This window comes from Canis lupus, chromosome 15 (assembly GCF_011100685.1).
Source record: "Canis lupus familiaris isolate Mischka breed German Shepherd chromosome 15, alternate assembly UU_Cfam_GSD_1.0, whole genome shotgun sequence".
Classification (NCBI taxonomy): domain Eukaryota; kingdom Metazoa; phylum Chordata; class Mammalia; order Carnivora; family Canidae; genus Canis; species Canis lupus.
Window position 1 is genome coordinate 42,577,006 of NC_049236.1, and position 23,145 is coordinate 42,600,150.

The following is a 23,145-nucleotide window of genomic DNA, read 5'->3' on the forward strand; positions in this document are numbered from 1 at the left end:
TGCTGCTCGGCTGCCAGCAGGAGCCCCATGACCTGTCCCCCTGCCCCTGGTGGCATCCTCCGCACGACTGTCACAGACGACTTTCCAAAGCACAGATGTCTGGGTTCGGGCTACTGCAACAAACACTGTAAACAAGATGACGTATTAGGAGCAGGTTTCTCTTGAGCGTCCTGGGTGATGGAAGTGTGAGGTGAGGTGCTAGCACCGCCAGGTTCAGGTGAGAATCCTACTCTGGCTTGCAGACTGCTGCCATCTCATGTCCTCACAGGGCAGAAGAGGCGCAAGTGCCCTCCAGGATCTCTGACAGGCTCTAAAGCCAGTTGTGCACCCTCCACCTTTAGGACCAGCTCCCCAGGCCCAGCCCCCAGTACCGTCCTGGCGGAGATGAGGCTTCCCCATAGGACTGGGGGGAGGGGAGGCAGGGGACACATGTTCACCCTGTAGCAGTAGGTAAGATTTTATTTCCCACGATCCCGCATCGGGCTCCCTGCAGGGAGCTTGCTTCTCCCTCTGCCCCTGTCCCTGCTCATGCGCTTGTTCTCTCTCTCTCTCTCTCTTAAACAAACAAATAAAATAAAACAACAACAAGCACAGCCCCAGATTTGGCTCGAAGTTCTGAGAGGAGTTAAAACATGACTGAAATACCTGCATATTTCAAGCAACAGGGATTGGAGGGGGAGGGGACAGCATGCAGGAAGGCACCAGGCTGCACCTCGTCCCCAACCGGGGGCTGTCAGTGCAGGCCACCACCCCTGTGGTCAGGACCTTCTGTGGGACGGGCGCTTTAATGAGGCTCCGTCCCCAAGCTCTTAGCATGAGCACCTGCCCCCTAGGGCCTCCTCCTTTATCTCCAACGATTTCTTTCTGGATCCGCCCTGTGGGGACATGCGCTAGCTGGGCCTCCGAGCACAGGAAATTTAGGAATGAATTGGACTAATAGATAACAGGTGCCTGCTGAATGCCTATGTGGCCCTGGGTTATTTTTGCATATACGAAAGGAGGAAAAAAAAACCTTTTAATATTAGTTGTAATGAGGTTTTCTTTGTTTATATCTCTCTGTAATAAAACGATGAAAACCTAGAAAGAATAAGGAACATAGGAGATATAAACCAAAGTGGAGAATCAGGCCCCAGAGAGGAACACGCATCCGGATGCAGATCCTGAGTTTGGAGACTGTGTTTTCCCCTCCTGTGCGCTCACTGCAGCACAGGGCCTGGCATGCGGCACACACTCCATCAGCATATTTGCCCTGCTGACTGGGCTCGGAGCTTCCTGGCAGCCAATGCAAAAAAAAAGGGGGTGGGAGGCTCACAAGATCACTAAGTTTTACAAAGTTCACATGATGCGTGTCATTACTTCTGAGACATTACATCTTTCCTCAGGATCAACCCCCCAAGACAGTCCTTCAGGCAGGGTGTGGGAAAGGACTGACCCAGGGGTTTTGTTTTCCAGAGGTGACAGAAGACGACTGCCGTGGGACATGCCACACTAGTGCCAAGTATGTACCTTGGAGCTTCCTTTGGGGCTGAGGCAAACAGGACCTTCCCTCATAGCGTCCACCTAGGGGCCGTCATGTCCTGAGACCATTTCTGAGGAGTTAGGACACAATCAAGTATGAAACGACAATTCCCTCTGAAAAAGCTGCCATCACCTTGCCAGAGCCAGCCTTTTTTTTTTTTTAAGATTTTATTTATTTATTCATGAGAGACACGCACAGAGAGAGAGAGAGAGGCAGAGATACAGGCAGAGGGAGAAGCAGGCTCCCTGCGGGGACCCTGCTGTGGGGACCCCGATGCGGGACTCGATCCCAGGACCCCCCGGGGTCAAGCCCTGAGCCAAAGGCAGACACTCAACCGCTGAGCCACCCAGGCACCCCGTTCATTCTTCATGAATGCTCCGGGCCCAGTGCGGGCTGGGGTGCCTCACCCTCTCTGCGGGCCAATGGTACGTGAGTGCAGTGCACAGTGCTCACTGCCCAGGCAGGGCCGCGCTAGGAAGGCCCCTTCTGCCAGGGCTGAGCCGAGACCTTTGAGTACCCGTGGGGGCAGGGCCGGGGGGCCGGGGGTGGACAGGGTGGCCACAGGTGGTTCCTGAGTTTGGGCTTCTGGGTTTGGGTGGTTTTTGTTTTCTTTTGTCGATGGCACTTGCCCTTTCTCATTGCAGCTGCCTCCTCAATGCCAACGGCACAGCCTCCTGCAGATGTGCAGCAGGATTCCAAGGGAATGGGACCGTGTGCACAGGCAAGTGAGGTGGGGCCTGCGGGGGCAGCCACTGCCGGCCACTGAAGCCAAACTGGCCTTCACGGGCCCTGGCTATGCCCCCAGGCGAGGGAGCTGCTGCTCACAGAAGGGCCCGTGTTGGTTTAGGGATGCCCAGGCCCCCTGCACCTATTTTCTTCCCCAAATAGTGGGTCACAGCCTTGAGGGCAACCGACAACAAGTTCACCTGAACAACTTTAAAAGTCCTGCTGTGATGGGCGTAGGTGTGGCCCAGGCTTGGGGACTCTGGGGTGGGACAATGGCTGGACCCCATGCTCCCCCCTGCCTCTCAGGTGGCAGGGCAGCTGTCTCACCTGCTGTGCACCCCCTCAGGCACTGTCTGCCCTGCATAGCAGTTTGGGGTGAAGCCTCCTTCCTGTGTAACCCAGGACGAGGCAGCCTCACATCCCCCTAGCTTCCAGTCCCAGTTCCTACAACTTCTCTTACCTGCGGACAGTCGCTTGGCTCATCTTTGCGTCATCTTTCTTTTTTTCTCTGGAGGCAGTAAATACTCAGAGACTCCCCCCGCCCCCTGCCCACCCCGACCCCTGGGTACCGGCCTGGGCTAACCCCTGGACGGTCCTCAGACCAGCCTGGCACACAGCTAATCTCAGCCCACGTGAGCTGATTCCCCGCTGCGGCTCCCACCACGTATTTGCTGCTGTAACGACAGGAACGCTGGGTGCCCTTTTTCCCTGGCGTGCCTCGTACAGGCAAGCTTCGGTCCAGGTGACAGTGCAGCCGCGTGGCGAACCCGCCACCTGCTTCTAGACCGCCTTACCCTGGGGACTGTCCCAGCCTGCACACACCCTGACCCCAGCCCCAGACGTCCCTGACAATAGGAACTACATGGTATGCCAGTGAGAACAGTTGAAGGGGACAGCAGCTGGAGGGGTTTTCTTGCCCTCGGTTTTCAGGAAAAAAACACCCAAAAGCGGGAGGACACAAGTTAATACGAGAGGATCCAGCACTTCTCTAGCGCTTTCATATACGTTTTCAGGTCAGGGTCTCTGAGCTTGTGCACAGACCTCTGTGGGTGGACCCCAAGGGTCACGGTCACTGAGCCACTTGTCCACGGTCACATGAGGGAACTCCGAGTGGATCTGGGTCTTCGAAATACTTTGAATTAATTTGTGTACAGGTCGTGAGGCTGAGGTGCAGGTTCCTTCTTCTGTATGTGAAGATCCAATCGTCTCCGTCTCATTTGTTGGAATGATTATTCTTTCCCCCATTGAGATGTGTTGGCATCTTTGTGGAAAATCAGTTGCCCTTCGGTAAATGAGCTTGTTTCTGGGCTCTCGATTCCATTCTATATAGAGAGATCCTTTTATCAGGTTAAGGAAGTTTCCTTTATTCTTCGCCTATTGAGTTTTTATTACTAAAGGCGCTGAGTCTTGCCCAATGCTTTGTTCCTTCTCTTGAGATGAGCGTGTAGGTTTGTCTTTAGTTCTATTGATACACTGTGGTACATTCATTGATTTTTAAATGTGAAGCCACCTTGCACCCAAATTCCCACTTGGTTATGGGGCACGATTCTTTCTATACATTGTCTAATTTGACTTACAAGTGTTTTCTTGAGGAGTTTTTTTTCTTAGAATTTTTTTTTATTATTATTTATTCATTCATGAGAGACACAGGCAGAGGGAGAAGCAAGCTCCCTGCAGGGAGCCCGAGGCGGGACTCAAATCTTGGGACCTGAGCTGAAGGCGGATGCCCAGCTGCCGAGCCCCCCAGGCTCCTTTCTTGAGGAGTTTTGCATTTAGACGTGCAAGGAATACTGGTTGGTAATATCCTGGGCTGGCCCTGCCTGGCTTTGGTGTCAGGGCAATAGTGGCCTCATTGGATCTCCCCTCGTCTCGCTTTTGGAAGCGTTTGTGAAAATCTGGTACCTGTCCTTCCTTAAGTGTCCAGTAGAATCAAGCAGTTAAGACACCCAGTGCCCTGCGCTGCCTTGAATCATTCACACGCAGTCCAGCACCTGACACGTGGAAGCACTGTCCATTTCTGCCCAGGGGACGCGGCGTCGCTGGCTCCCCGACCACTCACACTCAGTCCCACTTCTCCCCTGCAGCCATCAACGCCTGCGAGACCAGCAACGGGGGCTGCTCCTCGGAGGCCGACTGCAGGAGAACCACACCGGGAGGCCGGCGCTGCGTGTGCCGCGCAGGCTACACGGGTGACGGTGTCGTGTGCCTCGGTGGGTAGCAGCCGTCTCCCGGCCCAGTGCCCTGCTTAGGAGTCAGGGCCCTGCTCAGTGACCCTGCCAGCAGGGCAGGGTGCCCCCAGAACCACCTTTACGTGGATGTAGCCGGGAAGGCAAGTGGGTGTGGAAATGTGGCCACAGCTGTTCAGGGGGTGCGATGTCCGAAAGTCACTCAGAGAGGGGAAAAGGGAGAGACTTTCTCCAGTTAGATGTTATGGTGGTGACTGAATTTTGCTTGACACTTACTAGTTTTTGTTTTTTTTTATGATAGTCACACAGAGAGAGAGAGAGAGGCAGAGACACAGGCAGAGGGAGAAGCAGGCTCCATGCACCGGGAGCCTGATGTGGGACTCGATCCCGGGTCTCCAGGATCGCGCCCTGGGCCAAAGGCAGGCGCTAAACCGCTGCGCCACCCAGGGATCCCCTTATTAGTTATTTTTTACACAGTAGCACATTCTCACCGTAGAAAAATTAGAGAATGCATATGCTCTGCAAGAGGGTACATTCTGGAAATAACCACCCTTCAGATCGTTGACTGTATGTATCACATTCCCTTTACCTGTGGACACTCGAGCATATTCGAGAGTGAGGGTAAATTCTCACACCCCCCAGAGTTACCAACGTCAGTCACTTCACTACTGATGTGATACTTTGTATTCGGATTTTGTCGCTGACCCAATAATGTCCTGTTTGGGCACACTTAGCGCAGGATCCCATTTAGGGATGGGCGTTGTGGTTAGTGGCCACGTCTTTTCAGTCTCCTTGAATTGGGGATGGTTCCCCTCCCTTGCTTTCTTTTATGACATTGACGTTTGGGGAGAATACAGCCCCCACCAGAACTGGTTTTCATAGCACGTCCTTGATTTGGGGTTTGTCTGATGTTTGTTCATGATCCTGTCGAGGTGGTGCATGTAGTATCACAGCAGTGACCCTGCGTGCGTCCTGCTCAGGGTATCGCCCTGTGGGCTGTTTCCAGCTGCCTCTCATTTGTGGTCTCCACACACAGCTGCCTTTCCCCTTAGCCACTGATAAGCAATTCGCGCAGAGCTACCTTAACACCACGCAAATACCCTGTTCCTCGTTAAACGTCCTCCTAGGTGGAGGCTCTGTCGATGATTCTCCCTGAAGCAAATCTGCTCTGATAGTTACAAGCGGCTGGTTTAATCCCTGAATGTTTTCCTTCACAACATGGTAGATGAGGCTCTGAGACTCTATTATTTTAAGTCCTTGGCTGCCAGTGCTCCTACTATTCAGTAAAGGGACAGGTGCAAGCCCACAGACTGTGCCTCCGGGCGCCATCCCTCCCAAAGGAGCTGATTCTGAGGAACCTGTTGGGTTACGGGTTACGTGGAGGGCAGACGCCCCTCCCCTAGTTCAGTTAGCCGGCCCGCCTGGTTCCTCAAGTGTCTCTACTTGAAAAGGAGCCTTGATTTTCATGCCAAGCATTGGCTTTTTGTTTTAGAGATTAACCCGTGTTTGGAGAACAACGGTGGCTGTCACAGGAATGCAGAGTGCACGCAGACGGGACCCAACCAGGTGAGCTCTGCCTGCCAGGGCCCTAGGACTTCCTCCGACCAAATTCCTGTGTCTTCAGACCCAGAACTGAGCGAGGGAGCTGAGAACAGGTCTGTGAGCACCACCAGAGTAAAACAAATCCTTTAGGGGGAAATCTGAATGAATTCCCAGGGGCCATTCTTTGGGACTGAGAAGTGGTGGCAGTGAGTGCAGACAGGGTCCCTAGAAGAGTGGCTTCCTCCCACAGGGGAGACGTAAACAGCGGCCAACACCACACAGTCGCAGAAGCATCTAGAAAATTTCCAACAATGCTCAGCTCTCTGAGGTCCGAATTCCACACTTTTTCCCTGGCCCAAGGCTCTGAAATACATAGGCCATGGCAGACCATGGCGGTTTTCAGCCCTCTCAGCCGTGTATCACTCCGCACAGCACACCGTGCAGCTGGAGCCAGCATAGCAGCCAGGCAGTGAGCTCCATCAGAAGCTGCACAATGAAGTGAAGTCCCCAGGGCATGTTCTATGGACCTCGTTAGGCCCCCGACCTCAGTACCGGGTCTCTCAATGGGCAGAACAAGCAGGTGCATAAAGCACCCAAAAATAAAGAAAAAATCACACTTGTTTTGAAAGAACTACATGTATGTCTTGGGGAACCCAGCAAAGTGAGTGGTGGACTACCTTAGACATATTTTAGGGCTCAGCAGAGCTCTTCTGTCAAGCCACCTGTGGAGGAAGGAACACCTCGAAGCACATGGTGCCCAGGCCGTCTGCAAATCCTCCTCCAGACCTAAAAGGCCATGAGAGGAACACCGCACCTCTGAAACAGGACCTCAGCCCAGGACAGCGGCCAGGGACAGGGTGGGGTCTTGGGAGAGGTCAGGGGCTGAGGTCAGGGCACATAATGAAGGAAGAAGCAGAGGAGTGGACACCTGGCCCTGGCCGTGACCTCAGGCTCCAACACGGGGACATCACACCCAAGCCCCTGTCCTGGGGAGAGGCTTTATGTGGACTGGAAAAGCCACCTGGCTGGTGGACACACCAGAACCAGGTGCCCTGCCCCGGGGATGCACGGTGTGGTAGCCAGAGCATGGCTGGGCCTCAGCCCCCTGGCTCTATGCCTGCAAGTTCCTAAGCAGAACACCGCAGCAATGAGGGTGAGAAGACTGTCCCCAGCCTCCTGCAGATGGTGTCCCCTCCCTCAGTTTGGAACCCCCCCACCTCCTGAGCCAAACGGTGGCTCTGTTTCTACCTGTGCCCCTCAAGTGGTTCCAAAGCCCCTGCCACTCGGGCGCCATGGGCACGAAGACACCAAGACCTCGGGGTGAGCCACATGGCCATGGCTTTTCAGCCGCAAAGCTGGGCTATAAGGTGACAGTTCCCACAGCAGCTGGACACCCCCATACCAAATAGAGATGCCTGTGGCATGGCCATGGCCATGCAGCACTGAGTGTGAAGCCTGCACAGTGCTTGGGGAAGTAACCCGCTCCCCCCCCGCCCCACCCCACAGGCAGTCTGTAACTGTTTGCCCAAATACACCGGAGACGGGAAGGTCTGCACGCTCATCAACACCTGCCTTACGGTGAGTCAGGCCTGGGGCTACATGGCAGCAGCCTGGCCGGGGTGGCCCAGGAGGAGGCGCAGTTCCCCCTTGTTCCAGCTGTCGTTGGAGAGACCCCTTCTCTGCCTCCCCTCCTCTCCGCATGGCCTCCACCTCTGTGCAGGCGTCAGGTCCTCTCTTAGTCAGGCCCTGAAGACTCCTCCTGCTTCACCTTGGGGTCCTTAGTCACCTCCGCAGGGACTCTCCAAACAAGGTCACATTCATGACCCCAGGGCTGAGGACATGGACAGACCCATTAGGTGTTGAGTGAGCACACAGCGTGGTCAGAACTTGAACCCGTGTCCATCTCCCTCGAAGGCAGCACCCTTGGTCACATCTTGCAGTGCTTGTAGTAAAGTATGTTTTCCTGCTGATGAGTACGACCCAGTAGAGAGAAGGAAATGCCTCCTGAAGGAGGGAAGGTGGATTGTGAGGGGAGGAAGGAAGGTACAGGGGTGAGGAGGAGGGGGCCCAGAGCCCCCTGCTGAGCCCTAGGGCACAGGGCCAGTAGTAGGGAGGCAGGTAGGAGGTTAGTGGGTCAACCAAGCAGGCAGCCAAGTAGGTAGGTAGTCGGTTCAATTGGTCAGTCAGCCAGCCAGTTACTGTCCCTCCTAGTCATGTACTGCACGCAGCCCTGACTGTGAATCAGCCGGTCTGACCACATTCCAACACCCTGTTAGTCCTGCGAGGACCTAGGTGCTCCAATTTCTCCATATCTGGGGGACACCCGGTGCAGGTGACTCCCCCCCGGGTCGGTGGCTGTCCCCTGGGTACCAGGCCCATGTGGGCACTGGGAGCTCATCAGTGACCAAGCCGCCTAGTGTGTTCCTGTAGAGAGTTGGCCCTGAGCAAGGAGAGACCCCTGTGGCCCTTTTAGTTGTTTAGGAAGGAAAGCAGCCTGGGGAACGGTATGGGGGCAGTGGGAGGTTGGGGTGGTTATATGTCCTTTCTCCCTGGGGTGTGGGCTGAGGGGTGAGCTGGGGGCCAGGGCCAGGGGCTGGCAGGTGCAGGGACCACTGAGGGTATCAAGTGGCTTCTCTGGTATAAAGGTGCTGGAGGAGCACGGAAGCCTGAGTAGTCCTATAAGGACTTGAAAGGGAGTCGAGTGGCAGCACCCTGGGGTCAGGCCAGCCTAGGGGGGCAGTTGTGGGGCCATCCCGTGGGACACGGGTGGGGAGCAGGGGGACCAGGGAGCCCAGCAAGTGGGTGGGAATGCAGGGATGAAGAAGTGGCTCCAAGGAGGAAAGGGCCCTGCAGTCAGAGGAGGGGTGGGCGAGGGCAGGGGCTTGACAGAGACAAAGGCAGGATGGGGTCACGTGGGGGCAGAGCAGGGTGCTTCCCGGCAGGCAGACCCTTGACAGGGGTGTCGATGCCCCTGAGGACCACGACCATGTAGAGGGAAAGGTGGTGGCCAGGCACCTGCTTGGGTCAGGGGTCAGGGGTTCCCAGTGTGCAGGGTTGGGGGGGCCTGGGAAGGATGAGGGAGTTGAGGTGCTCTGAGGCAGCCGAGGAAGAGCAATGAGCCCAACACCTTGCCCACCCTCCCGCCCAGCGCCCCACTCCTGGAGCCCCTGAAGTGAGGGCAAGGCAGGAAGAGCTCCTTGGGGTGCGGGACAGTGTCTGCGGGATAGTCCCTCTCCAAAGAGGCAGATAGAGAGGCCGATAGACTTCTGTGGGGAGAGGCGGAGAGTGTGGGGACCTGAGTAGAGGTGAGGAGTGCGGAAGGCCCGGGAAGGGCTCGTGGGGCAGGAAGGGGTGCTGTGGAGGGCGTCAGCCAAGTGGGGAGGGTGTCCGCCAGGTGGGGGGGGCGTATGCCTGGTCGGGGGGGCGCAAGGTCCCAGGCCTCCATGTGGACTGAGATAACGACACCCTGTGGCAGGGAGGGGTCGGTCCTGGGCCCTCGGTGTCCTGGGCTGGGTCCGTGCAGGGGAGCCGCCGTGCCGCGCCTACACAGTGTCCACATCCGGTGGCAGCTCCAAACCCAGAGTCAAATCCGGGTACCTGGGGGAGATGGTGAGTGGTCTGTAGGAGGCCAGTCTGGAGAGCTCACGGAGCTGGCAGCCGGGCAGGAGTCAGGCAGCGCCCCCGCTGGGTGCCACCTCCCAGGGCCTCCAGGAGCCGAGCTGGAGGAAGGGGAGGTCAGAGGCGTTCACCGCAGGAGTTTGGGTCCATTGCCTTCCTTGCCCATCATCCCCGCAGGGTTCTTTCTCCTGAATTTACCTTCTCCCCACTTTAGAAACAGCCTGGGCTACGCAGTCCTTCCCGGGGCCCCCACGGGCATCCGCTCTGAAAGCTGCTCTGCTGTTTCCATGTTAGCTCTCCATCCCAGCTCCCAGAGGTTTAGGCCCTTTGTGGAACCAGGGTGGCGTGTCCTGTCTGTTTTCTACCCATAGCCTCCCAGCTGACGACTGTTTCCTTGGCTCTTACCAGATTAGAGTTTAAGCCGAAAGCTGGGAACTGTCAGACAGGATTGGTGCCTTTCTGGCCAAGAAATGTTCCATGTGGCACCTCTGGGCCTGTCTGCACGGGGCTGGAGATCTGCTGGGTGGGACTCGAGCATCTCGGGATGGTGTGTGGAGAAATGGCCCTTCCAAATCTAGGAACTGAGACGTGAGTTCAGGAGAGGGGCAAATTCTGCAAACAAGTCAGAGAATGCGTCAAAAAAATAAATGTCAGTGCAGAGCTGCTTCGTGAATATTGGCACTGGGAGACCCGCTGCTCTGACCCCCAACCCCCTTTGGAAATGTTACCAGAAAAATGGTGGCTGTAGTGAATTTGCCGTGTGCAACCACACGGGGCGAGAAGAAAGGACGTGCACCTGCAAGCCCAACTACATCGGGGATGGGTTCACCTGCCGTGGCAACATCTACCAGGTAAGGAAAGGCATGTGCCTATCAAGTAAACCCAACACCCCCCACTGTGCTAAAAATCCAGGCTCCCCAAGGAAGAGGCAAGCGTCTTGTAGCTCGTAAAACTCTACAAAAATGTGAAAGACTGTTCTTACGTCACTTGGGAGTGAAAAGGGGTTGTATGTACCAGTGGGAATTCTCCAAGTCAGAGGCCCCTGGGTTGGAATTCAACTCTGCCCATTAGAGATGTGGCCCTGGGTACTGACATCATCTCTTTACACGTCCGCTCTCTAATTCATAAAACAAATATTAATGGTGCCAAGTCTATCGAGTTGTTATCAGAGGTAACGTATGTGACAGGTGACTCTGCTGTGGTGGCTTCTGCAGTGCCCGGTGTGTGCATGCACATGAGCGTCTACACCAGGGATGAGGCTGCATGACCCTTGTGGGTTTCTACCCCTCTATAACGTGGATGTTCTGTTATCTGGTTTCAAGAGGGACTACAGCACTGTGGCTAACCAAATATTCTTGTTCATGGAGAAATGAAATCTGCCACAAACCCCATAACTGATTTTTTTTTTAAATATTTGAACTTTTAAAAATGCACTGAAAGCGCCACTGCTCCTGGAAATGGCGGGCCCTTTCTCTGATGAATCAGATGGTGACTCCAGAAAGGTTTGGGAACTCACAGCACGTCCCCAGAGTCGTTCTGAACATCCATGGGGGCCTGTGGATGGGACTTGAGAAAGGCCCCCTGGGGCACATTTCCTGATGAAAATATAACAGAGAGTCTCCACCACAGACAAATTGTCTTGTGACAGCCCTGATTGTTGTTGCAAGGACTCCCAGAGCTAAAGTGGCCCTACCCCATCTTTGTTTCCAGGAGCTTCCCAAGAACCCAAAAACGTCACAGTATTTCTTCCAGCTGCTGGTAAGGACGTGTGTGTGTCGAGAGTGGAAGGGCTGGGGTCTGCAGCCAGATATGCAAGTGGATGGGGCCTCTGAGGTTGGGGATGAGAAAAGGAAGTCCGGGAGCTGAACTCCTGAAGTAGGGTCCCTGTTGGTCACTTGTGAACTTCTCGGGCTTCGAGTGGGCACGGGCAGCAAGTGTGCAACCAATGCCACCCTGGGCCATTCTACACATGAGCACACGGCGTGCGCACAAATGGCCATCACACCAGGAAGGAAGCGTCACTGGGTGAAGATAGTAAGTGAGATCTTTACACGCATTGTGCATCCACATAAGGTCCAGAGAGCGCAGTGGGATTAGGGTGCTCATTTCCTCCTCCATGCTGGCTTTTCCAGTCTCTATTACAACAAGCATATGTTATTTTTGTGACCATATGAAAATAAACATTTCAATAATATCGAATTGGAATGAATGTGGGCACCTGCGTGGCTCCATTGGTTAAGCATCCGATTCTCGATGTCAGTTCTGGTCATGATCTCAGGGCCATGAGGCAGAGCCCCCACATCAGGTTCTGCCCTCAGTGGGGAGCCACCTGAGAGTCTCTCCCTCTCCCTCTGCCCTTCCCCTCCCCTACTCATGTGCTCTTGCTAAGTAAATTAATAAATTCAACTAAATTAGATTAAATAATTGGGATAACTGAATTCAAGACTAAATGAAACACAGAGTGTCCAGTTTGGTGATCACTTGGCTCTGCCACCTTCAACTCTGTCTGCTATTTGTTGGAACCCCGTCCCCATGATGATGTTAAGGAGGATGTGGCCCCACCTTCCTTCCCACAGGAACATTCTGTCCGAGACCTGAGCGGCCCAGGCCCCTTCACCGTCTTCGCACCTTTATCCACAGCCTTCGATGAGGAGCCTCGGGTAAGTGTGAAGGCGAGCAGAAGAGGTCTGGGACTGGCTGGCACCTGGTGCTTGGGTGTGGAGACATTTCTGGGCAGAAGGTTTAGGATGAGCTAGATGCAATCTGCCATGGAGCAGGCTGCCACTCAGCATAGGGGCCCTATAGAGGGAAAGGATTTAAGTGGATTTGGGATGCAATGGCCAGAGGCCTACATTCCTGTGTAGGGTAGGAGGTTGAAAACATTTAATAATTCTTAAATAATCCAAACCTTCCATAGACAAAAAAGAAAGAAGGGAAGGGAAGGGAAGGGAAGGGAAGGGAAGGAAGGGAAGGGAAGTGAAGGGAAGGAAGTTCTGTAAGGAATGTAATGCCGGTACGGTACCTCATGGCCTCTTACGCAGAGTCCTTCCCTTGCCGTCCTTCCTTCCTTCCTTCCTTCCTTCCTCCTTCCTGTCCTCCTCCCTCCCTCTCTCGCCCCTCCCTCCTTCCCTCCCGCCCTCCCGCCCTCCCTCCCTGACCCTCCCAGCCCCGCCATCCCGCCTCCCGCCCCCCGCACGAATCCCGCACTCCCTCCCGACCTCCCCCCGCCTCCAGCCCGCCCTCCCGACATCCGCCCTCTTCCCTCAAGAAGAGAGGAAGAAGAAAGAAGAAAAAATAAAAGCTGGGTTAAAGTAATTTAAATAAGTCTTTTTTCTTCTTGTGGACCTTACCAGAGCCTCTAGCATCCTAAGCTTCACTGGGACCCTTCCTGCTGGGTTACCCGTTGGCATATAATGAGGTAGCAGACATGTACCGAGTGTGCCAGACACTGTGTCTGGGACCCGGCCCAGGCTAGTTCACTGCAACGCTGTCAGCTGGGTGCTGCGGGCCAGGCCGTCCTGAGGCCGTAGGACTAACAAGTGGGGAGCGAGGACGGACTGCTGACTGCAGAGCCTGCACCCCTCCGCACACACTACCCCCCATGCACGCGCTCTGGACGCCCTGAAGCCAACTGCACAAATACCTATTGGAGGATGTGGACGTTCAATAGTTTTTCTGTAATAAGTGTCAGGAGGGATCTTGTGAGACCATGAGGATCTCTGGCTCTTCCTCCTCATCCTGCTGTTTGTTCATGGTGAACAGTGCTCGTGCGCTGGCTCACATGGGGAAGTGCCATGACGGCGTCCACACTGCACGTCTACATCGGGCCCGGTGCCCCCGGGGGGTACCATGCAGTGTCCCCCGCAGTTTGCACACGGGACTCTGGGCCCCACCACACTTGAGGTGACTGTGAGGCCAGGGACCCTGGGGCCCTCCTGCTGCGAGGCTGCCTTGTACGCAAGGCACTGGCGAGGACCCCGCACACGTGTCACCAGGCCTGGGCCACAGCATGACAGCCTCCTTCCGGGGGTTCAGGGGCCTGGGGGGAACCAGGGGGCTCAGGAGCCCCGGGGGGTCAGGGTGCCCGGGGGAAGTTCTGGGGTGCTCAGGGGCCTGGAGGGAGGTCTAGGGGGGCCCCGGGGGTCTGGGGGCAGCCACAGCCAGGTCCCCCGAGCAACCCCCCTCTCCCACAGGTCAGAGACTGGGACAGGCAGGGCCTTATGCCCCAGGTACTGCGCTACCACGTGGTCGCCTGCCAACAGCTGCTCCTGGAGAACCTGCGGCTGACCCCGAATGCTACATCTCTGCAAGGGGAGCGCATCGTCATCTCTGTGTCTCAGGTGAGAAGCACCCCAGGGCTCCAAGACAACACCCGCCACCCACAGGGCCCCTCTCGTCCCCTCCCCTCCCCTGCAGAACGGCACCGCAAGGAACAGTGGTGACAGCGCACAGTGCAAGCTCAGGGGTTCCTACGGGCAGGTAGCACGCTAAGTACCCGGCGTGCGCCAACTTACTTCATCCTCGAAATAACCCCAGGACATAGAAACTACTCCTTTCTCCAATTTACAAATTAGGGAACGGGGCTCGGCGAGGGCAGGTGCCTCGTCCAAGGTCACATGGCAAGTACGGATCGCTGGGATCAAAACTCAGGCAAGCAGTTGACGGGGTTAGGCTGGAAGCCAGGCAAGGATGAAGAGGCCTGGGCAGGGCCGCTGGACACTGGGCCTCACCCCCAGCGGAGGAGCACGTGGTGGCTGCGGAATTCACAGCCGAGAGAAACAAGCATGTAGCGGGGAGAGAGGGTGGTGTGGACACCTTGTGGGGGACAGGAGCCACCTCAATGTGCTCGTTATCCCATATTTGAGGATCACGGCAAATTGACCATTGCGGGTGGTCATGTGCCAGGAGCTGCTTAGACGGAAGCCATAGCTTTGTCCCAGCTTTCCTTCTACAATCATAACGCATGAATGTGTCCGAGGAACCCGGATCTTCAAGTTCTGCCCCAGGCTCTGTGTAAACGTCCCCACGCACGACCACTCGGCCTGTGGGTAAAGCAACCTGGAAGGCATGATCTCGTGTCTCTTTCTCTCTGCGCTCATTTCCTGTTCCCTCTTTCTGGTTGATTTAGGACACGGTGTACATAAATAATCAGGCAAGGATCGTGGCCAGTGACCTCATCAACACCAACGGAATCATCCACATCATAGACAGACTGCTGTCCCCCCAGAACTTGCTGGTCACCCCCAAGGATGCCTCCGGGAGGGTTCTGGTGGGTGACCCCCGTCAGCCCTCAGCAGAAACCCATGATGCTCATGAGTCATTGTCACAGCTCTGATGTGGACGTGTCATGGGGAGACATTTTCATTTTCCTTCTTCCACCTCAAGCTACCATTAAAACCCTGATGAATATAATTCTAGTAAGAAGGAAATGGGTAAAAAATCTAATTTAAGTAGATAAATGGGTTTTATCAGCTTTCCTTTGGTTTGCTCAAGGCTACGTGGTCTTGCATAGACTTGGAAGATGGAGAAAACACACGTAGCTGGGTGAGACAGATGGTAAAGGACAGACAGACGGGGGGGTTCCCAGGGGGCTCTGCCGGTTATACGTCTGACTCTTGGTGTCAGCTCAGGTCATGACCTCAGGGCAGTGAGACGGAGCCCCACTCGGGCTGCACGCTCAGTAAGGCTCGGCTTAAGGATACCCCTCTCCCCCTCCCTTTGCCTCTCCACTATCACATGCTCTCTAAGATAAATAAATAAATGCTTTTTAAAAGATAGATGATAGATAGATATCAGTCAAGCCAAACTTGGAATAAAACTCCTTTCCAATCGAGAGCAAAGGCAACTTTGAATCCCACGACCAAGTCACAGAAGCGCCTGTGCCTGTGGGACCTGGAAAGGGACGGGTGCTTGGAGGTGGAGTGGGTGCCGACCACTCTGCCTGCGTACCTGAACCCAGGCATATTGCATCCAGCTGAGCTTCTGTGAAAGTGCTTCGTGGGCCATGGAAGGAAACCCATCATTCCACTTCTTGTCTTTCAGCAAAACCTGACGACAGTGGCGGTAAACCACGGCTACACCAAGTTCAGCAGCTTGCTGCAGGTAAAGGCCCAGGGGACCGGCACCTCAGGACCTTGTTGGTTGGACTGTTGTGTGTTGTGGTTGCTGCTGTGCTTGGCGTCCTGTTTGGCCACTTGGTGTTTTATCTGAGGCAGCTGTGGGATCTGCGTGGGGAAGTCCTGGTGTGCCACAGCACAGGGTCACACTCGGCCACCACGTTCCCAACACAGTGTGGGGTCTTTTTAGCTGTCCGGTGCACTCTGGGTTGGAAGCTGGAGCAAGGGAGGGAATTAGGGTGCTCCAGTCCCTGAACGAGGGCTCACGTCTGGGACTGTCACCTCCATTGCGAAATGAGCAGGCCCTGAGTACAGATGTGGAAAATCTACGCCTGTGGCATGAGTGCAAGTCGCATTTAGGACCATGCCTTCCTGGCTTCAGATGCTTTCCAAATAGCTGAGTAGAGAGAAACTGTTCAGACAGAGGTTTCAGAGGGGAACCCGGGGGAGCAGGCCACCAAGCTCCCCCGTCCATCCACCACCCTGAAAGGCCCCAGGGCGGCCTCAGAGCCCCTACCACACCCCTGTGGCCCGGTCCTTGGACCTCGGCACTGACCAGCCATGTCTACAACAGTCTGGGGCTCAGCCCTGAGGGGCCCTTCCCAACGGGTTCAAGGCACCCAAGACGCAACTCTATGGTGCTGCTGGTGCCCTGGCCTCGGAACCTCATCACCACCCCGGATCTGAGCATCTCATCTGGCCAAACACCAGCTTTCATAGCAAGCTAGCAAACCTCAGCCTGAGTACAGGATGATAATAAGGCTTATAGGGTTGTCGGGAAAACCTGCAGGCCTAAGGGGCAGACCATGCCCAGGTCACAGACGCTGTCTAGACGATGCTTCTCCATGCACCTGGCCTTCTCTTTTCTGAGGCCATGTGATTGGAAACCTTATAAATACACAGAGTATCTCAATACTGTGCAAGTTTCACTTTTTTTAAGTTAAATATGGGTGAAATACTGACTGGATCTTCCAGAAATTAAAACATTCGGGCAGTGGACACACACGCACACACACATACACACACACATTTGTGAAAGGTTATTTTTCTATTAACAAAAGCCCAGAATTTGACTTTCTGTTTGGCAAGCGAAGAAAATGTGGGTCGGGCCTGTTGGAATGTGACAGGCCATCAGCCTTGCACCAGCTGGAGTCCCAGGAGCCCCGGGACAGCCCTGGGGCCACACACTGGCTGTGGTCCTAGAAAGCCCCTGTGTCCCCTATGGCCGGGCCTTGAGGTGCACACCTCGATCCCTGTGTTTCAGGACCTGGGCTTGCTAGGCATCATCACCGACCCTATCCACACTCCAGTCACTCTCTTCTGGCCCAGTGACCGAGCCCTGGAAGCCCTGCCCCCTGAACAACAGGATTTCCTGTTCAACCAAGACAACAAGGACAAGCTCAAGGAGTATCTGAAGTTCCATGTGATTCGAGATTCCAAGGTAGCTCATTTTCGAGATTCCAAGGTAGCTCATTTTCATACAGACGTGAGCATGGGGATGCCCGGGGCCCGGGGGCAGGGGAGCATGGGTCCCAGGAACAGTCAGTCAGTGGATCCCCATGTCCATGGTGTGAGGACACCTGAGCGTCCCCTGCCTCACCAGCTGACCCTGTCCCAGGCCCAGCCCAGCACCCCACTCCCCTCACTGCAGATGGTCCCCGGAACACCACTCCCCTGCGGTCCTGCAGCATGCCTCTCCCCCTGCCCCAGTTCACAGGGCAGGTGGCTGCTGGCAAGGCTCCCCGAGTTTGTCCCGGGGGCCCACCCTAGGTCCAGGGCTGCTTCCGCAGGTGCCATGAGTGGCTGGCACCTGGGCCGACCCCTGGGATGAGGGAAGATGCACCCTGCAGTGGCACAGGAGCCCCGGCTAATGGCCCGGCCCCCTGAGCATTCAAGCAGCACCCGGTCTGTCTGATCCAAGGGGGCCCAGGGCCCTCACTTGTGCTGGCTCATCCCACCTGCATCACGGCCTTTGGGCTGCGCATCAATAACCACAAGCTAGAAACACAGAGATCAGGCGTCCACGTCGTGGAGGCTGCAGACCTGAAGTCAGGGAGCTGCCGAGGTTGCTCCTTCCAGAAGCCCGGAGGGAGAACGCATCCCATGTTTCTCTCCAGCTTCCTGTGGTGGCGGGGAATCCTTGGCGTGCACACTCAGCCCTGCTGCTCTTGCCACGGGCTGTCCTCTCCCTGCACGTTTCTGTGGCTCTTCTCTCCTGATAAGGATGCAGTCGCATTGGACCAAGGATCCCCTACTCACTGCAACCTCATCCTACCTACACCCACCTGCCATGACCTTATGTCTAAGGAAGGTCCTATTCGGAGGTCTCAGGGTCAGGACATCAACAGCACTTGTGAGGGATCACCGCTGACCCTGTGGCGGTGCCCTCTGCCATTGCCCCGACCCATGGATCCCACCGTTGGCTTTGTACGCCCTGTAGCAGTGCCAGGGCCCTGAGCCTGAGCGTACGTGAGGCTCGGAAGGGGGTGCGATGCAAGCCCAGCTGGAGGAGATGTCCCTCGGAGGGCATACCCCCCGGGAGCCCAGGTTACCCACCTTGTGGTGATGGCCACAGCCTCTTCAAGCCGGAAGAGTTTGTGTCTGGATGTGCTTTTCTGGCAAAGCTCCTGCGGGCGCTTCTTGGGTCCACATGCAGGGTATTGACAGCGCATCGTCCCTCCCACAGATCTTGGCAGCGGAGCTCCCCAGGGCCACTGCCTGGAAGACACTGCAGGGCTCAGAGTTGAGTGTGAAGTGTGGAGCCGGTGGTGACATCGTGAGTATTGACAACCGCCACCCCACCCCCCGTGCCCACCGCCCTTTCCAGGACATGCTTCTCACTGGGGCCACCTTCAGGGGCAGTGCCCTGGCAAATCCCGGCCAGCAGCAGGCCTGGTGGCCACTGGGGACCTGTAGCCTCACAGAGAGCAGCGTTGGGTGGATTTTGTGTTTAGGGCATTTATTTTGCAGAGCAAGATGCTGCACTGCGGCAGGGGGTTGGCCAGCACTGCTCCCCCCACCACACCCCACAGCCTCACCAGCCCCTGCCCTTCAGCCCTGGTCTGCATCTGCCCCGTGGCCTGAGGGGAGGGGTGCTGCAGTTCCCACTCCCCTGGCTGGTGCCCCCACAGTCCTGCATCCCTGTGATTCCTTACCCTATGTGAGTCTGATGGGATAATAGTAGCCTGGCCTGTGTCCGGCACGTAGCACAACCCTAATGACAATGGCTTAAACATCCAAGAGCTTGCGTCTTTTTTTTTTATGATTTTATTTATTTATTCATGAGAGACACAGAGAGACAGGCAGAGGGAGAAACAGGCTCCCTGTGAGGAGCCCAATGTGGGACTCGATCCCAAGTCCCCGGGATCACGACCTAAGCTGAGGGCAGATGCTCCACCGCTGACCCCTCCGGGTGTCCATGGCTTCTGTCTTCTTCCAAGAAAGCCAGGGGCAGCCGACCCAGAGCTGTGTGGGGGCTCCTCAGGGGAGCCCCTTGGGGTTTCGGCAGCACGTGTCCCGCCTTGGAGTCACCTCAAGGCAGAGTGTGGCTGCCGGAGCTCCAACCAGCAGGACAAAGGAGGAAGGACAGAAGGATGCAGTTCCCAGCTGAGCCGGTGCCTGCTGGGAGCCTGCTGGGCAGCGCCCTGGGACATCGTCTTACCAGCAGCCAGAATCCCTTTGGCGCCTGCACTGAGTTGATAACCTGAATGTGAGGACCATGGGCAGCTTTATACCCCCTCCAGGAAGCCCTCTCCGCGTCCTTGCACCCATCCCGGCACTGTCCATAGATGAAGCCCGACGGAGAGGTGCAACAGGAACGTGCACTGGGCGCCCGTGAGCTAGTGCAGCCTTCAGAGCCCCTGGCAAGGATCGATTAGTCCAACCCTGTCCACCTGCTGGAAACGGCTGACCCTCAGAGACGCTCAGTACCTTGCTTGTGGTCGCACAGCAGTGAGAGGAGCGGGGGATGCCCCAGGGCTCCTCCATGAATCACACAGCATCTGTCCCTTGCATCCCCGCCCCAGACACAGAACTTCCTGGAAGCACTTTCCTTCCGGGGCGGGGGGGGGAAATGTGTTCCACAGTTTGCCCACTGGGCGCACCCCGCAGAAGAAAGCTCTAGACTGGTTGCACATAAAGTGACGTCATGGACCTAGAGCAGGATTCCGTGGCATAGGGAAGGGACGCTGTCTCCCGCTTACGGAGTCACAGCCCGTCCCTCTAGCCCCGCAGGGAGCGCCACTCAAAACACACCCTGAGTGGCCACCTCCCCCCCCAACACGTGCTCCCGAGCCCCGCCCCTCAGCTTCTCTGCCTCTCCCACGGCCCCCCCCCCACTCCCACTGTGAGGGGTGGGGGAAGGCTGTTACCCAGCAGCCACAGGGCGCGCTCAGGGCCAACAGGCCAGGCCAGTGTGTCCACACCACTCGAAGCTGGCCTGGTCCTGGGCCCGGTACTGGGTGGGGAGGTGAGGGGCTCGTGCAGGTGCAGCACACAGAGTGCCCCTGGGCACACACCCCTGAGCACACGCCCCTGGGCACACGCCTGGGGCACACCCCACGGCCCACTACATACACCGCACACGCGCAAGGGTGGGCGTCCACAGAGCTCCTCCTGGGTCCCCTGGGTGCTGACCATGCTGTGTGGCCTTGGGAGGAAGACAAGTCCCGGATGCTGACTCTCTGCCCCGCCACCCTGCCCGCAGGGTGACCTCTTCCTGAATGACCAACCATGCAGAATTGTACAACGAGAACTGCTGTTTGACGCGGGAGTGGCCTACGGCATAGACTGCCTCATGGTCAGTGCCACCCTCGGCGGCCGCTGTGACACCTTCGCCACATACAACTTCTCGGTCAGTCCCCAGAACAACGTAATGGGGGAGCCAGGGCTTGAGACCTCCTGCCCCAGCTTGGGCGCTGCTGGGGAGCCAGGCCGGCTGCCAGGAGATCTGAGGCCAGGGTGGGTCCTCTTCACTAGCGTCTACAGGCCCCATCCAGGCCAGGCACACACCCATATGTCCGGCAGCCCATCCACGCATCCCGGCGCTGCAGAGGAGCCTGCTGGGTGCAACTGCTTGCCCATTGCGCAGCAACATGCTCTTCTTCCTCAGACCCACCTGTAGGGGCATCGGCTCCCCACAGAGCGCACGCCCTCTGCTAATCCGCCGTATTTGGCGGGGCTGTGATTGCAAACTGGCAACTGCGCACAGCCCGGCCCAGGCCCAGTATGGCATGCCACCCACGCCCTGTCCATGTCCTCGCTCATTTGTTCACTTACCAGTGGTGACTGAATGTCCAACCAGGCCCTGTCTGAGAGGCACTGTCACATTGCACACTCATTCATCTGTCCAGTATTGTTTAGAGCTGCACCTCTGAGCCAGCCAGTGGACTCAGGGCTCAGCTCACCCCTAAAGTAATCCAACAGTAGAAGTTGTTACCAGCAACCCGATGATGCAGATTTGGAAACTGAATCTCAAAGAGGTGGAGTGGCTTGCGTGGCCAAGTCTGCAACCGGTTGGCTTTAGTACCTCGTGACTTGTAGTGTTTCAAGAAATATCCCATATTGTCCAGACACCAGGCAGCCAAAGTAGGAGAAGAAAAATCAGTTGTCCTTTCCGCTGCACAGGTTGTGGCCTTCCTACTCCCCAAGTATATTTGCACACATTTGCAGTTGACATTTCCCATCATCAGTCCCAGGAAGGTCAAGTAACAGCAGGAATTAGCACCACAATTTTGTAGATCAGGAAATGAAGGGTCTAAGAGTATGGCTGGCCCAAAGTATCACAACTGGAAGAGTGGCACAGTATGCACATTTCCCTCGGCCGCCACTGAGGTCTGAAGGACACCACCCACCCTGGTGCTGCTCCAGACAGTGGGGCGCTTGCCACCTCAAAGAACAAAAACCAAGGCCTAGAGGGCCAGAGATCCTTCAGAATTGTCTGCGGCAAAGCTGCCGCACTTGCATTTGCGTTCTTGGCTGCAGCAGGATGAGAATCAGGATGGAGTTCCCGGTCAGCTCACCTAGGCAGTGACCAGGGCATACCCTTGTGTTTCCCAATACTCTTGGTTTCTGAGCATTTCTTTTCTTCCATGCATAGGGAGATTGTTGGAGCTGTGCCAATACGCCCAGCTGCCCGAGGTGGAGCAAACCAAAGGTAATCATGAATGTGGCGATGCCTGGGAGAGTGTGTTTGCTCCGTTGTCAGACCCCATCCTCTGAGGTGTGAGCACATGTGTGTTCCTGCGCATACGTGCAGATGTTGTGTAACTGCGATTGCAGTCATTCTTTCGACAATTAGGCATCGACCTACTCCCCACCTTCCAGGAACTGTCTAGAGAAAGCATGGGATGTAGACCTAAAAAGGACTTCATTAGTAATGATAATCACACAAATCATAGCTGCGTTCTGTTGGCCAATATTGCTGCCCCAGCTGAGAGCTGGGCCTCTTATTTATTACGCATTTCCCCTCATTATGCGTCTCATAGGAAGCTATTATTTCCTCCACATATGAAAAAAATGTCTTTTGGAGACAGTAAGCAGTCAGGCCAAGGCCACAGAGCTGGTCAGGACCAACTGTAGGATCAGGGCCCAGAAAGGAACATAAGAGCGGTAAACCCAGGAAATTTGGAGGCCATGGCTCTGGGATATAATTCCAGTGGGTAATCTTTGACAGATTACGTCATCTATATGGTTTTGCCTCTGTAAAATGGAGCTAATAACCATCGCGTGTGTGCTTATTAGGAAAGGGACATTTCAAAGTGTGGGTGTGGAGTCTGGCACATAGTAAGCCCTCATTAAATATTGCTTTTTTTCCTTATCCCAAAGTCAATTTCCCTCCTCTCTGCTAGTAAAACCTCTAACAGAAACACCCCTGCACACAACTGTTACCCACACGATGTGGGGCCTTGCCGCAGACCCCCACCCCTGTGGGAAAGCTGTAGGTCCCCCACCCGCTGCCCAAGCCCGTTTGCAGACAGCTCTGAGGGTTGCTGGGCATTCCTCTCGCCACTGGGAAGAAAGCTCTCTGTGGACTCCAAACCTGCCCCTTCCCCCAGCCATTTCCCTATCAAAGCACCAGAGCCCCCACTTCCCCACTGGGCCAGACCAGATCCTCCACTGGGACCAATTAGAACCAAAGAGCCCGAGTGGGGCCTCGGGAGCAGAAGGTTAGTGCACTCTCTTCCCTCAGGGCGTGAAGCAGAAGTGTCGCTACAACCTGTCGTTCCGGGGTTCCCTGGACGGCTGCCGGGAGCAGTGCACCATGGTGATCCGGCTCCCCAGGTGCTGCAAGGGCTACTATGGCCGGGACTGCCAGGGTGAGGGGCCTCTTCACCTGCCGCTGGGCACGGACCTGGCAGCCTTTCAAAGTACAGGGGGGGGTGGGGTGGGGTGGGGTGGGAATGAGGAGGCGGGAGCGGGGTGGGGGTGGGGGTGGAGA

At 56.0% G+C, this 23,145-nt stretch overlaps 1 protein-coding gene across 4 annotated transcripts in view; it reads left to right on the top strand.

Moving 5' to 3' along the window:
* Positions 1 to 23,145, top strand: part of STAB2 (stabilin 2) — a 140,577-nt gene that overhangs the window by 95,457 nt on the left and 21,975 nt on the right. For all 4 annotated transcript variants that reach the window (XR_005370723.1, XM_038558865.1, XM_038558866.1 and 1 more), the window contains exons 40-55: positions 1,453 to 1,498; positions 2,164 to 2,240; positions 4,330 to 4,455; positions 5,924 to 5,997; positions 7,480 to 7,551; positions 10,323 to 10,442; positions 11,302 to 11,349; positions 12,168 to 12,251; positions 13,785 to 13,931; positions 14,720 to 14,860; positions 15,634 to 15,693; positions 16,972 to 17,148; positions 18,394 to 18,483; positions 20,413 to 20,559; positions 21,805 to 21,861; positions 22,897 to 23,023. Coding sequence is in view for 3 of the 4 variants with exons in the window: in XM_038558865.1 (XP_038414793.1) it covers positions 1,453 to 1,498; positions 2,164 to 2,240; positions 4,330 to 4,455; positions 5,924 to 5,997; positions 7,480 to 7,551; positions 10,323 to 10,442; positions 11,302 to 11,349; positions 12,168 to 12,251; positions 13,785 to 13,931; positions 14,720 to 14,860; positions 15,634 to 15,693; positions 16,972 to 17,148; positions 18,394 to 18,483; positions 20,413 to 20,559; positions 21,805 to 21,861; positions 22,897 to 23,023 (1,593 nt within the window). In the remaining variant the exon portion in view is untranslated. The remainder of the gene's footprint in view (positions 1 to 1,452; positions 1,499 to 2,163; positions 2,241 to 4,329; positions 4,456 to 5,923; positions 5,998 to 7,479; positions 7,552 to 10,322; positions 10,443 to 11,301; positions 11,350 to 12,167; positions 12,252 to 13,784; positions 13,932 to 14,719; positions 14,861 to 15,633; positions 15,694 to 16,971; positions 17,149 to 18,393; positions 18,484 to 20,412; positions 20,560 to 21,804; positions 21,862 to 22,896; positions 23,024 to 23,145) is intronic.